This window comes from Hemiscyllium ocellatum, chromosome 9 (genome assembly GCF_020745735.1).
Source record: "Hemiscyllium ocellatum isolate sHemOce1 chromosome 9, sHemOce1.pat.X.cur, whole genome shotgun sequence".
Classification (NCBI taxonomy): Eukaryota; Metazoa; Chordata; class Chondrichthyes; order Orectolobiformes; family Hemiscylliidae; genus Hemiscyllium; species Hemiscyllium ocellatum.
The window spans coordinates 78,480,174-78,495,678 of NC_083409.1; the positions used below are offsets into that span (position 1 = coordinate 78,480,174).

At 39.7% G+C, this 15,505-nt stretch overlaps 1 protein-coding gene across 4 annotated transcripts in view; it reads right to left on the reverse strand.

The window, feature by feature from the left end:
- The window catches only part of tesk2 (testis associated actin remodelling kinase 2), a 90,448-nt gene that overhangs the window by 10,549 nt on the left and 64,394 nt on the right, over positions 1-15,505 (reverse strand). For all 4 annotated transcript variants that reach the window (XM_060829861.1, XM_060829862.1, XM_060829860.1 and 1 more), the window contains 4 exons: positions 12,932-13,011; positions 8,758-8,842; positions 4,693-4,776; positions 829-915 (listed from right to left, as the gene is read on the reverse strand). In XM_060829861.1, coding sequence (XP_060685844.1) covers positions 829-915; positions 4,693-4,776; positions 8,758-8,842; positions 12,932-13,011 — 336 coding nt within the window. The remainder of the gene's footprint in view (positions 1-828; positions 916-4,692; positions 4,777-8,757; positions 8,843-12,931; positions 13,012-15,505) is intronic.

Consider the following 15,505-nt stretch of genomic DNA (forward strand, 5'->3'; position numbering starts at 1 on the left):
ACACCAATGGTGAGTTCAAAACGTTAAGAGGGTCAGACACGACACCAGCTGCAGAAAAATGCAAGCCACAAAAGGGGATTCAGACACAAGACAAAGATGTTTAAAGTTGAGGTGGTATGGGATAGACCAGGGAGGGGCTTCAGCAGCAAGCAGCATCTTCTCAACGAACAATAAACTAAAAACTTTTTGTGACATTAACACATCAACAAAATATCTGACATTGACTGATTTGCACTCTCATTCTGTTCGCATCATAGAAAATAGTTTGCAACACTGTATACAGCATATATTACAAAAATGTATCTTAGTTAGAGAGAAATAGAATAACATCAACTTTTTAACATTTTCACATGAAATACATTCCTTCTGCTATAATCACACGAAGGGAACATACACAAAAATTACCACCCCAACTTTTCTCTCTATCGATGTGAATTAACTTGCTGTATAAATAATACATGAGCAATGAGTTTAACATTTTGACTCCAGGCATTGCAAAATTACAAAAGCATTCAGACAGAAAGCTATCAGGGCATTTTCTTGTACAGGACAAGATTTCTGTAAAAAGAGTTCAACAGGTCTCAGTCATCCTCAGTAGTAAAGGACATAGGAAATCTACTGGAAGTTGCAACATCAGTATGGCAATAGTCCACTACACTAATCAGTGTCTTTGGCTTTAATTAAAGAAACTCCAATGCAAAATTTCTCTAATGTTATCTTATCAGATACAGAAAAAAAATTTTGCAACTGTGTACTCAATTCTGTTTCAAATTATGTTCATGTATTCATACACAAGATCATCAAGATAGATTACCATATTTTACTCACATTGCAACAGTTGAAGGCAAGCTGAAGAAAGCTAGGTGGACAGTCCCCAACCATGTTCTGAAATGCATCATAGTCTAATCCAAAGTTCTAAATTTTGATGGAAAAGTTCAGAAAAAAAAACTTGAATTCAGTCATTTAAAGATGCATATACTTCAGGAAATGAATATGTACAAGATGTATATTAGTTATCACGTAATAGCTAAATATGTAAAATTACCAATTATACAAAATTTAACTAGATTGCAAAATAGATTTCTGAACAAAAGGCATTAATAACTAACAAAGAGGCATTTCTGTTCATTAATACGGAGTGTTGTAAAACAATTGTCTATACTGAAAAATAGGAGAAGGAAGGGGATTCAGCAGGGATATGTGGTGTTTATTAAAGCTTCCAGAACAAGTAATTGAATTTCTGTCCTAAGGGTCAGGAATCTAACTTTAAGCTCAGCAGATACCAGGTGGGCCAAAGAGCTGAGAAGTGGCAGATGGAGTTTAATTCAGATAAATGCGAGGTGCTGCATTTTGGAAAAGCAAATCTTAGCAGGATTTATACACTTAATGGTAAGGTCCTAGGGAGTGTTGCTGAACAAAGAGACCTTGGAGTGCAGGTTCATAGCTCCTTGAAAGTGGAGTCGCAGGTAGATAGGATATGAAGGCGGCGTTTGGTATGCTTTCTTTTATTGGTCAGAGTATTGAGTACAGGTGTTGGGAGGTCATGTTGCAGCTGTACAGGACATTGGTTAGGCCACTCTTGGAATATTGCATGCAGTTTTGGTCTCCTTCCTATCGGAAAGATGTTGCGAAACTTGAAAGGGTTCAGAAAAGATTGACAAGGATGTTGCTAGGGTTGGAGGATTTGAGCTACTGGAGAGGCTGAACAGGCTGGGGCTGTTTTCCCTGGAGCGTCAGTGGCTGAGGGGTGACCTTATAGTGGTTTACAAAATTATGAGGGGCATGGCTAGGGTAAATAGACAAAGTCTTTTCCCTGGGATCAGGGAGTCCAGAACTAGAGGGCATAGGTTTAGGGTGAGAGGGGAAGATAAGAGAGATCTAACGGGCAACCTTTTCACACAGAGGGTGGTATGGGTATGGAATGAGCTGCCAGAGGAAGTGGTAGAAGCTGGTACAATTGCAACATTTAAGAGGCATCTGGATGGGTATATGAATAGGAAGGGTTTTGAGGGATATGGGCCGGGTTCTGGCAGGTGGGACTAGATTGGGTTGGGATATCTGGTCGGCATGGGCGGGTTGGACCAAAGGGTCTGTTTCCATGCTGTACATCTCTATGACTCTATAAGGGGACAACAATTAGATGAGGGCAGTCAATGCAGGACTGATAGCGTTGTACTTAAATACACATGGTATACAAAATAAAGGTAAAAGAGTATGAGTCACAGACTGAAACTGGCACATACAATATCATGGCAATACAGATGTGCTGCCAGGGATCAAATCTGGGAAATAAATATCCAAGACGACGAGTCCTATTGAAAGGATGGGGGTAGGTTGCCTTGTTAGTAAGAAATTAAATTAAAATGAATAGCAGTAAGTGATGTAGAGTCAGATGGTGTTGAATCTGAAGAACTGCAAAGTCTAAAAAAAAGACTGATGGGAGTCGTGTACAGGCCTCTTAGCAATAATCAGGATGTGGGGCAAAAAATAAATCACGGAGATAGAAAAAGCATGTAGAAAAGGCACTGCTGCAAGTCCTGGGGGAGCTTCAACATGCAGGTGGACTAGGAAAGTTGGGTTGGCAGCAGATAGTCAAGAAAAAGCATTTGCGGAATATCTACGAGACGGTCTTTTGCAGCAGCTTGTGGCAGAGCCCACGAAGGAACAGGCAATTCTGGATTTGGTGATGTGCATTGAAATCAAATTGATAGGGAGCTTATCATCTTGATTTATTGCTTTTATTGTTACGTGGATTTTTACAGGGAGAATGCCATAAAATACTGTAAAAAGCTTTCATTTGTTGCCACAATTTGGTGTCATTTTGAGCAATTGGAGGAAAAAAATTAGATACAACTTAAAGAGAATCCATCAGTCCTGAGTCAGCTTATCCGCATCAACAACACTTGAGCCGCCATACCTCTTCCACCACTATGCTGCTGTCTACACGGGATCCAACCAACAAAATCATCGATCCTCAGGCACCATCTTTCGCAAATGGGCTAATAGCCCTCTGTCACCACCTCGTTGTTGCCTGTGCTGCGTCGCATATCTCACCGCTGGACTCAAGTCGATGTCACTATGATGCTCTTCTAACACCAAATACAATCAACGATGAAGTCGGCAATCCCTATTGCCACTGGGCCTACAGGTCCCCTCTGCTGACGCAGCAGCCGCCAATTCCTGTGCTTGTGTAGGAAAAGTAAGGGCTCACTCCTGAGGTCTGCCCCGGGCCAACCCTCTTAATGCTAGTTCCACTTGAGGTCTGTGCTGGGCTCTCGCTGACACCTCAGCTCAGGAAGAGGTAAGTAAAAGGTATAGAGAAAAGAAAGAAAGGAGGGAAAGAAAACAAATACAGGGAAGAAAAGAAAAGCAGACAAGTTCCAGCTCAGGAGCCCTCCTCCAACACCACCTTGCTCACACAAAAAACTGTATGATAGAATTCATCTTACAGTTTGAGGGGGAGAACTGGAATCAGATGTCGTGATATTACAATTTAGTAAAGGTAACAGTGTAAATATGAGGAGGAGCTGGTCAAAGTGGATTCGGAAGTGAGCCTACCAGGGAAGACAGTGGAGCATCACTGGCCGGAGTCTCTGGTGGTAGTTCAGAAGCACTGCAGAAATTCATCCCATGGAAGAAAAACATTTTAAAAGGAGAGTACAAGGCAACAGTGGCTGACAAGGAAAATCAGTGATGGCATAAAATCAAAATAAAAAGCATAACGTTTGGTAAAGATCGTGAGAAACCAGAGGATTGGGAAGCTGTTACAAAGCAAAAGACAACCGAAAGAGTAATTTGGGGAGGTGGGAAAAGATGAAATTAGATTTGCTAGTTAGTGATATAAAAGAAGAGTTTTTTTTAAAAAGATATCTAAGAGAGAGGCAGAAGTTAACATTGGACTACTGAAAAATTAGGTTGGAGAAGTACTAATGGGGAAACACAGAACTGGCAGAGGAACTGAACTGGTACTTCACATCAGTTTTCACAGTGGAAGACGCCAGCTACATACCAGAACTTCGAGAGAGGAGTGTAGTGGTCATCACTAAGGAGAAGATGCTGAGGATGTTGAAAGATTTGAAAGGCTGAAAAATCATCCTGACCCAATAGACTACAAGGTCTCTGAACAAGATAGGAGGAGAATATGGAGGAGATTATGGAGGCATTGGTGGTGATCTTTCAGGAATCAATGGAGTCAGGGAGGGTCCCAGAGAACTTGAAAATGGTTAATGTAATACCCCAGTTTAAAGAAGGGAGGTAGGCAATGAGAAGTTATAGAGTGGCTAGCTTCTCATCAGTCACTGATAAGATTTTATAGAGTCAATTACTAAGGATAAGACTGTGGACTGACTGGTAGAAGGCAGAGAGTGGGGACAGTGGATAGCAGTCAGTTCTGCAGGAGTCAGATTTGGGGTCTTCTACAACACAACTGATCAACATAGCAGTATTACACTGGTCTGCTGAGAGATAACCAATTTGGTATATTTAAGGATCAGTTTTCCATTCGTATTCCCATATAGATGTTCGCCCATCATTTGACATAGTTAGGCAAATGCAAGAAGATCCCCAATTTATTATTTTTTTTAAAAACTTCTAAAAGTACACCTTCAACATATGGCTCATGTTAAACCACAAAACATTTATGAAAAGTGATATTCTCTTATCTTAAAGCAGGATCAAAAACTCACTCCTTACCACTGTCCGAGGTAGATAGTCAGGATCAGCTTGTACTCTGGCAATAATTTCACATAGAATAATGCCGTACGAAAACACATCTGCCTGTCATTAAATTACAAACAGTGTTAGAAACAAAGCTTTATGGTAATTTAGCTATTAAATTACTACAGTTATACATAAAAATTTTTAAAATTGAATTAATTATTGGAGAATAATTTATGTTCAAGTACTTCACAACCAAGAAAGAAAGAATCATAACAACACAAGAACTTAAAAGTAACTGGAGCAGGAGCCCATGGATCAAGTCTGCTCTACCGTTCAATACCATCAGGGTTAATCCGCGACCACTCCTTTTTATTATATATTCCATACATTCTTGATGATGCTATATCCTATGAATGGTATGGAGCCCCAAGATTCACAACTCTGACCACCAAAACATCTCATTTCAGTTTAATTAGCCATTGTTTTTCCCAAATAAGGCTGGGTGTCCATGTTCTATAGACCCTGGCCAGGGAAAACAACCTCTCAATCCTTTACCCTGTCAAGTCCCTTCAGAATCTTTTATGTTATGATTAGATAACCTTTTTTCTAATGTCCAGTGAATAAGCCCAATTTAATCAGCCTCTCATCACTAGACAACTATTTCATCTCAAGGACTAATCTACTAAACTTTCACTATACCACCAAGGTGAGTATGTCTTTTTACTTTAGAGTCTAAACTATGCTGAAAATTAGAGCTATGAATCCAAAGTTTATACAATGGAAGCAAAACATCTATGATACTCTCCAAACCCGCTGCAAAAAAGCCCAGCATGCTATCCCAATTGCTAACTATACCTAGCCCACTAACCTTTTCCATTCCTTCTATGATTATACCAAAAACATCTCTAATCATCATCTGCAGCACACAGTCAGACAAATTCTATTAGGCAGACAAGAGTCAGAGATGGTAACGATGACCTTCAAATATCATAACAGGATTTTCAAAATCTATCTGACCTGACATATTTGGGCATGACTTATTTAATCAAATATATCCTTTTGTTGCAAATAAAATCCAGTTGCTGAAAACTTTCCAGTTACCTAAATATTCAAATAAAGTATTGCCATGCACCCAGGGTGGCAGAGAACTATATGTATAATTTTTGATACAAGTTGTATACCACACCACATGGACCCACTGAGCTAATGAAAGTGAAATAGCATTTCCTCCAAGTCATGTCTTGGCCTTTAGCTACCAAACAGATTTATTAAAGAGTACAGGCAGCAACAAAACATTTTTCAGTAGTTATATTTTGCTACTTACTCATTCAAAAGAAAATATACTTAATTTTCCTCTTAAAAACCATGTGTCTTCTTTAAAAGACGTAATGGTCCTTCGAAACTTTGCACAGAAATTCCCTGGACTAATTAGCTTTACAAGTTCTAGTCAGTTACATGCTTATCACATCAATATGAAAAAGGACAGATGAAACAGTAACCAGAGCTTAGTGAGTATGAAAAAAAGCCAAATTGAGAACATTTCTCATCACGCATACGAACACAGGATTTTGAACGGAATTAAGTCACTTAGTCCCTCCCTCAAGAGAGCTGCGTGACAATGCATCAAGTTAAACATAGATATTACTGGCATCTATTGCCCATCTCTCGGTGTCCTCGAGAAGATGATAGTGTGCTACCTTCTTGAACCACTGCAGTCCACATGTCGTAGGTTGAGACTTTGCAGCAATTTACCTAACTGACTGGCTTGCTAGGCCATTTCAGAGGGCAGTTGAGATTCAACACATTGCTGTGGCTCTGGTGTTACAGTAGGTCAGACCAGGTGAGGTTGGTAGAGATCATTCCTTGAGGAACATGGAGTAAGCCAGATGGTTTGTTCTAATTATTGACAATGGTGTCACAGTCTTAATTCCAAATTTTGTTTAGAAATCCACTTCAAATCCCAAAGTGGCAGATATTGGAATTTGAGCCTGGGTCCCCAGAACATTAGCTGAGCTTCTGGATTAATAATCTAATGATTACACCACTAGGTCATCATCTCTCCAGTGATGCTAATAGCAAGATAAAAGATTTTTTTTCAAAAAAAGGAGTCTTTCCTGTTACACAACTCCTCCAAATTCAGTACCATTGAACATGCCAGTATCAATGAGTATATTTGATATCAACAAACAATCAGAGGCAATGGATGCTGCAAAGGCAACAGGCCTTGATAACATTCCAGCAATAGTACTGAAGACTTGTACTCCAGAACTTGCTGCCCTCCTAGCCATGCTGTTCCAGTACAGCTACACCACTGGCATCTCTCCAACGTGAAAAATTGCCCACACATGTCCTGTACTCAAAATGTAGCACAATTCGAACCTGGCCAATTACCAGCCCATCAGTTTATTCTTGCTCTTCAGTAAAGTGATAGGAGGTGTCATCGAGTAGCACTAGCTCAGCAGCAACTGACACCAAATTTGGGTTCCATCAGAGCCATTGAACTCCTGTCCTCATTACAGCCTTGGTTCAAAAGAACTGAATTCCAGAGACTAGGTGAGAGTGACAGTCCTTGACATTAACACCACATTTGAACAAATATGGCATCATAGAGATCTAGCAAAGTCAGGATTAATGGGAATTGGGGGAAAGCTCCACTGGTTGGAATTATACTGGCACATAGGAAAATTGGTGTGATTGTTGGAGGTCAATTTTCTCAGCTCCAGAGCATTTCTGCAGAGGTAATTAGTGTTTTAGACCCAACCATCTTCGGCTGCTTCCCTCAATCATAAGGTCAGAAGTGGGAATGTTCACTGCTAATTGTACAGTGTTCAGCACCATTTGCGACTCCTCAAATTCTGAAGCAGTCCATCTTCAAATGCAACAAGACTTGCCTTTTGAGGAAGGGTCACCAGACCCAAAATGTTAACTCTGATTTCTTTTCAGATGCTGCCAGACTTTTCCAGCAACTTCTGTTTTTGTTTCTGATTTACAGCATCTGCAGTTCTTTCAGTTTTTAAGATCTGACAACATCCATGCCTGGGATAAAATTAACAGTTGTGCCACACAAATGCCAGGCAGTGACCATCGCCAAAAAGAGACAATCCAACCACCACACCCTTGACATTCAATGGTGTTATCATAACTGAATCGCACATTATCAACAGCCTGGCATTATCAAAAAATCAACTGGAGTCACCATATAAATAAGTAGCTGTAAGAGCAGGTCAGAGGCTAGGAATACCGAAGTAACTCACCTCCTGACTGCCCAAAGGGCAGTCTATCAACAAGCCACAAGTCAGGAGTGTAATGGAGTAATCGTCACTTGCCTGGATGAGTGCAGCTCAAGAAGCTAGACACTATCCAAACAAAGCAGCCCACTTAATTGGCACCAAAACTATAAACATTCACTCCCTCCAATACCAACATGCAGCAATAGCAGCAATGTGTGTTTACAAGATGTACTGCAGAAATTCACCAAAAATCCTCGGCCAGCACCTTCCAAACTAACGAACACTTCCATCTAGACGGACAAGGGTAACACATACATGGGAAAACCTCCATTTACAAGTTCCCCACCAAGCCACTCACCATCCATATAAGGAAATATATCACCATTCATAATACTCAGGCATCCATATTATAAGTCCAACAGAATAAAGCACTGTAAATTAATGAATGTTACTTCACTCTGCTTTATTGTGCCTGGAATTTGACAAACATACCCCTGACTACATGAGAACTGAAGGTTGCCTATTCTAACTGCTGTTGAGAACTAATAGTGCCTGACAAGAACAAACCTGGGGAAATACATAAATGGCAAAACGGACACTCAAAAGGTTAATATGGTATAGTGGGATGGATTTTGGAAGAAGCAAAGTAACCACAGATTGAATAACTACCTGATATGCAACTTTGCTGGTAGCTTTAAGGCTTTAAGTACACAAATATTTTCCATTACATAGCAGCTTCACTTTGTTCTTTTTAACAAATCAAGGAAAATTCAAGTGAAATATAAAGGAATAAACATTTAAAATCAATACACTAAGTTTTATTTTGCAAACAATGATGTTTGCTGCTAATCTAAGACAGAACACTTACCTTTTCATTATAATGCTCACTATGAAGTACCTCTGGAGCCATCCAAAAAGGTGATCCAACCACTGACAACTTTTCTACACTTGCACTGAAATGTAAAATAAAAAAGTAACATGCTTTGCTATTTTACAAAACATCTATTTACTTAATATGCTTTCTTTGGCAAAGCATTAAAATGCTGATATTCAGTGCATGGTAATACTGACATAAAAATTATTTGCCATAGGACCAGTTACTTAAAATATCATTTTTTTTTGCAGTAAATCATGACCCAGGTGAACGAAGACAATCATAATGCCCACAAACCATCAAGTAGCCGTATCTTAATTGCAAAAGGTTTTTGACCAGGGAAGAGAATGGTCAAAGACAAAAAGAAAAGTCTGAAAATTGGAGGCCAAGGACAAAAACATCTGCAAGTCTTCATTGACAAGGATTACATAACTATACCACTCATACTCCAATTCAAATGGGGTGGTACAATTAGATTTTAGAAGACAACAAGAAATAGGAAGGGTAGACACAGATGGCTTATTCAGCCTGCTGTGCCATTCAACAGGATTATGACTGATCTTTAACTTCAACATCACTGTCCTGCCCACTTTCATATGCCTCATTCCCTGAAACAGCAAAAAATCTACGTATTTCAGCTTCAAAAGCACTCGACAACGGAGCAGCCACAATGCTGAGTAGAGGATTCGAAAGACTTTGGATGGAGTAATTTCTCCCCATTTCAATCTTAAGTGATTGTTCACTTACCCTATATTTTAAGACTTCTAATTAGCAGACCAATTTTTTTATATCACATTTCAGAATCTTTGAAGAGATTGTTTCTCATTGCTCTAACCTTCAGGTGGACCTAAACCCAATTTGCTTAGCCCAGAAACCAACTTACTGTACTTTTCCACACCACAACAAACAGTCTCCCTTTCAATAAAGGCCAACATGCCATCTGCCTTCTAATTGCTGCCATAACTGCACATCAAATTTCTACATTTCTTGTTTAAGAATACCCAAGCCTCTTTGAGCATCAACACTGACAAATTCAAAATAAATGCAATTCTTTATAATGCATGGCCAATTTTCCTTCTGGCTTTGCTTGCAGCAATATCTTGGAGATTGATCTTTAATTCATTCAGGGTAATTCTAGAGGGTTGGCAATGCTAGTGAGCATTTGGTAAGTAAAAAGTGAGATAACCTAACTTATATCCTTTGCGAATTTTTCCTTCTGGCATCTATCTTCTCTTCTATTCCTTTGCTCCTGGACTCAATACCTCACAGCAAGTCCTCAACCTTCAAAAATGCCATGCATTCTTTGAAAGAAAAGAGAGTTGGTATTGAAAAATTTAAGTCACCAGAGATGACTCTGCTATATCAGTCAAGCCTGGGTCTCCAGTGATAAAGATTTTGTCATCAGCATCTGCTCTAGGATCAGCCTCCAGTGCATCTTTGGTATTGACTCCTATTTGTTGGATTGACCAGCTTACAGAAGGCAACAGATGCTTTGAGCTGAAAATGTGTTGCTGGAAAAGCACAGCAGGTCAGGCAGCATCCAAGGAACAGGAAATTCGACGTTTCGGGCATAAGGCCTTCATCAGGAATGAGGAAACAGATGTTTTGATTAAATTTTAAAAAGATGTTGAATTTGTGAAACCAGGATACAGATACTGAATTTGGCAGGTATGAAACCAGTCATGCTCAGCTGCTCCTTTTGCCTCTGTACCTGGGCCTGCTGAACCCTGGCTCCACTGCCTAAAACTCATCCAACCCAGAACTCCAGTTACACCATTTCCCCCATCCCTTTAGGTTGGCAAACATAGGTCTCTAGACTACCGACTTTGATACTTTCTCACCATGCACAGTGACAGCAGTGTGCAGCAGCAATTCACCACCATCTTCTCAAAGGCAACTAGGGATAGGCATTAAATGCTGGCCAGCCAGTGATATCCAAATCCCACAAATGAATACATTTTGTTTTAAAAACGGTTAACTTAGTTTGTTGCAAGTCTAAAGATGTCCATTTTTCTTAAGCTTGTGAGACAATTGCTACTTATAACATAACAAATTGCACTTTTAAACACTGGCTGCAAGAGCAGACCAGAGGCTAAATATTGTTAGGAACTTCTCTAATTACTATGAACTATCTACAAAGGCACCTGTCCGAAATATGATGGAATATTCAACACTTAACTGTTTCAGTGCAGCACCAAAAACTCTCAAGCAGCTCAGCCCACTCAGTGACACTTCATCCATAATATTATACACTCCCTCTACCAGTAATGAATCAAGGCTGCAAATGTTTACAACCTACAAGAGGCAATGCAACAACTCACCAGGACTCCTACAATGGAACCTCCAAAACCTGGACCTCTGCTACACAAAAGGACATAGACATCAGGGAAAACCACTTTTAGGTAACACACCATTTTTCCCCCAAAATTACCAGTTCAAAATTCTGGGAGACTAACAGCACCTTGGATATGGCTTCATAATCTAGACTATGGCAGTTTTAAAAAAAGTATCTCCAGCACCTTCAGGTGAACAATTAGGAATTAGCAGAATTCCCTATTATTCAGTCATCACACGTAAATAGATATTCAAATATTGCTTCAAGATTTCAAAGTTTGAGAGAAGATTTGTAGCTCAGGTGCTCGTTGAGGTTCTGTTCGCCGAGCTGGGAATTTGTGTTGCAGGCATTTCGTCCCCTGTCTAGGTGACATCCTCAGTGCTTGGGTGCCTCCTGTGAAGCGCCTCTGTGATCTTTCCTCCGGCATTTATATCATTTATATTTAAACCACTATAAATGCCAGAGGAAACATCACAGAAGCACTTCACAGGAGGCATCCAAGCACTGAGGAAGTCACCTAGACAGGGGACGAAACGTCTGCAACAAATTCCCAGCTCGGCGAACAGAACCACAACATTGTTTCAAGATTTTTCCAAAGCAATACTGTGTCTTATGTTGGTTAATAGAAACATAAACAACTAACACTAGGCCATTTGCTCTGACATATAGTATTTCATAACCTATCTGATTGCAGCCTCAACTTCACATTCCAGCTTACCATTGATAACACAACTCTCTTCTTAGTCTACCTTTTCCTTTAAAGCATTCAACAACCCCCCTCTACTCTCTGGGGAAACAGTTCCAAAGACATGCACCCTTAAAATAATCTTCCTCATCCCCATCTTAAATGTGAGATCCCTAATTTTTAAATTATGTCCCCTACTAATCTTGAATATGAGAAATATCCTTTCACTATCCACCTCGTTAAGTCCTCTCAGGATCTTAAAATGTTTCAATGGACTTACCTCTCACCCTTCTAAATTTCTATGGATACAGGATGAAAGGTTGACCAGCTGAGCCTAATGTAACTTTCCTATCTTGGATATTAGTCAAGTAAACCTTCTACAAACTGTAAATTATTTATGTCCTTTCTTAAAGACGACGACAAAACCTATACACAGTAATCAAGAGGTGGCCTCAACAACATTTATTCCACTGTAACAACATATCCTCCTCTCGATCTCATTCCCTTACAATAAACAACATTCCATTTTCACTTGTTGAGCCTGTATACTAACATTGTAATTCATGTACCAACACACTCAGATCTTTCAGAGTTTTGCAACTTCTTTCCATTAAATATGCTGCTTTACTATTGTTCGTGCCAAAGTTCACACATCCTGCATTATATTGCACCTGTCAATTTTTGCCCACCCACTTAACCTACTTATAGCCTCTTTGCAAATTCCCGATATCTTTTTGACAACTTAATTTCTGAACTAAAAGGACATAGTGAACCAGACGAGTTTTGGTAACAAACTGGTAAATTCATTAGAATTATTAAAGGTAACAATTACTCCATTCCAGATATATTAATAGAGTTCTCCCTGTTGACATGGTGGTGTTTGAGCCAGTGTGCCAGAGCATTTGTCAGTGCCTCTGGATTACTAGTCTGGTGACACTGCCACAAATCACCATATACCTTTTTGAATGGGAACCGCATTCATTTATGCTCAAAACAACAGTTATTAAAAACATGATTAAATATCTCAACAATTTTGAGGGATGCAAATTTCTATTCATTGTTACTTTCTCATAGTTACCCTAGGATTATAATTCTGCTACTTCAAGTGGAAAATTACATTTAAAAAGGGGAAAATGTGGTATACTTACTTATCAGGGATTTTCTCTGCCAGTCCAAAGTCACCCAAAACTCCTGTGTACCCATTCTCTTCCATCTTAATTAAACAGTTCTGTGGGAGATAAAAGCAGGACTTATTGCATACGAAATAACAATTCATGCCTTTATGTCCTGGAAACTGGCAGCTGTGAAAAAGCACAAGTCTGAAGTGAGAAACTAGCACATTGGATTTTTTTTCCCTATTCATTCATTTTATGGGGGCATGACTGGCAAAGATGGCAAGTTTCCTTCTCTAAAAGGAACAGATTATAGATTTCAGTTTTCCCTGCACTTCATAGTGGATTCAAACCTGTCCCTTGAATATTAGCATAAAGTTTGGAATTACTAACTGCCTCCCCAAAATTAGCAGAAATGATAAAAGGATAGATTTCAATAGAGATGGATTTAAATTCAGATTAAGATCTCTTCACCTTGCCAAAGTTCACACATCCTACATTACACTCCACCTGCTAATTTTCCCCACCCACTTAACTTATAAAAATAAAGAACAAAGAAAATTGACAGCCCTTTAAGCCTGAGCCGATCCAAATCCACTGTCTAAACTTGTCACCCAATTCCTACGCATCTGTATCCCTCTGCCCCCCACCTAATCATGCATCTGTCCAGACATATCTTAAATGAATCTACCATGCTTGCCTCTACCACATCTGCTGGCAACATGTTCCAGGCACCTACCACCCTCTGTGTAAAGTACTTGCCATGTGTATCTTCCTTCAGCTTTTCACCACCCATCTTGAAAGCACAACCTCTCACTGAATCCTTTACCCTGGGAAAAAGCTCATCTCTATCTACCCGGTTATACATTTCATGATTTTGTAGACCTCAATCAGGTCCCCCCCGCAATCTCCTTTTAACCTAATGAAAACAATCCTAACCCTATTCAACCTCTCTTCATAGCGAGCACCTTCCATACCAGGCAACACCCTCATAAACCTTCTCTGCACCCTCTCCAAAACGTCCACATTCTTTTGGTAATGTGGTGACCAGAACTGTACACAGTATTCTAAATTTGGCGAAACCAATGTTTGGACAATTTTGACATGACCTGCCAGCTCCTATAATCAATAACCTGTCCGATGAAGGAAAGCACATCATATGCCTTCTTGACCACTCTATCCACCTATGCAGCAACGTTCAGGGTAAAATGGACCTGCACTCCCAGATCTCTCTGCCCATCAACTTTTTCCAAGGCTCTTGCATTTACTGTATAGTTCGCTCTAGAATTAGACTTCTCAAAATGCATCACCTCACATTTGCCTGGATTGAACGCCATCTGCCACTTCTCCACCCAACTCTCCACTCTATCTATATTGTCTTGTATTCTTTGACAGTCCCTTATGCTTTCTGCTACTCCACCAATTTTCGTGTCACCTGCAAACTTGCTGATCATACCAACAGTGCCCTCTTCCATATAATTTATGTATATCACAAACAACAGTGACTCCAGCACTTGATCCCTATGGAACACCACTGCTCATCTTTCTCCATTTTGAGAAACTCCTTTCAACTACTACTCTCTGTCAACCAGTTCTTTATCCACCTAGCTAGAACACCCTGCGCACATGTGACTTCACTTTCTCCATTAGTTTACCATAGGGAACCTTACTGAATGCCTTACTAAAGGTCCATATATATGACATGTACATCTCTTCCTTCATCTATCAACTTGGTCACTTCCTCAAAAGAACTCTTAAGTTGGTAAGGCACGATCTCCCCCACACATAACCATGTTGCCTATCATTGATAAGCCCATTCTTTTGCAAACAGAAATAGATTTTATCCCTTAATACCTTCTCCAGCAACTTTCCCACCACTGACATCAGGCTCACTGGTCTGTAGTTACCCAGAATATCCCTACTACCCTTCTTGTATAGGGGGACAACATGAGTAATCCTCCAGCACCTTATAGCCTCTTTGCAGACTCCTGATATTCTTTTGACAGCTTACTTTCTGAACTAAAAGGACATTGTGAACCAGATGGATTTTGGTAACATTCTGGTAAATTCATTAGAATAATTAACATAACAATAACTCCATTTCAGATATATTAATAGACTTCTCCCAATTGTCATGGTAACGTTTGAGCTGGCCACTGATCCAGATGTGTGTTATAAATTCCACCATCAGCAATGAAGTTATATCCAGTTTTCTTTGGGGATACAAAAACATTGCATTCCACTGTGTACAGTATGGAGTTGATAAAGTCTGAATCAATTCCCACCAAGGTGGGGTGCTCTTAATCTTATCTGAAAGCAACTTTTTAATGAAAGCATTCTTTTTGTCAGTCAATGCACATGCTTATTTTGTGAAGTTCCATTTGCCAAATGCATCTCAAGTAAAGAGGTCATGATGTCACGACCTATCCCAGATTCTATCATGAAACGGGTTGGCCATGCTGAAACCAAACTATTTACAACTGTTCATAGCCCTCACTATCAAGATTCTTCTTCTTCCCAGCTTACTACCAATAATTCTTTTGCCAAATGACCTTTTATTTTTCTCCCCTCTGTCCCTGGGCTGCATCTCTACCTATCTGCTTACTCCTT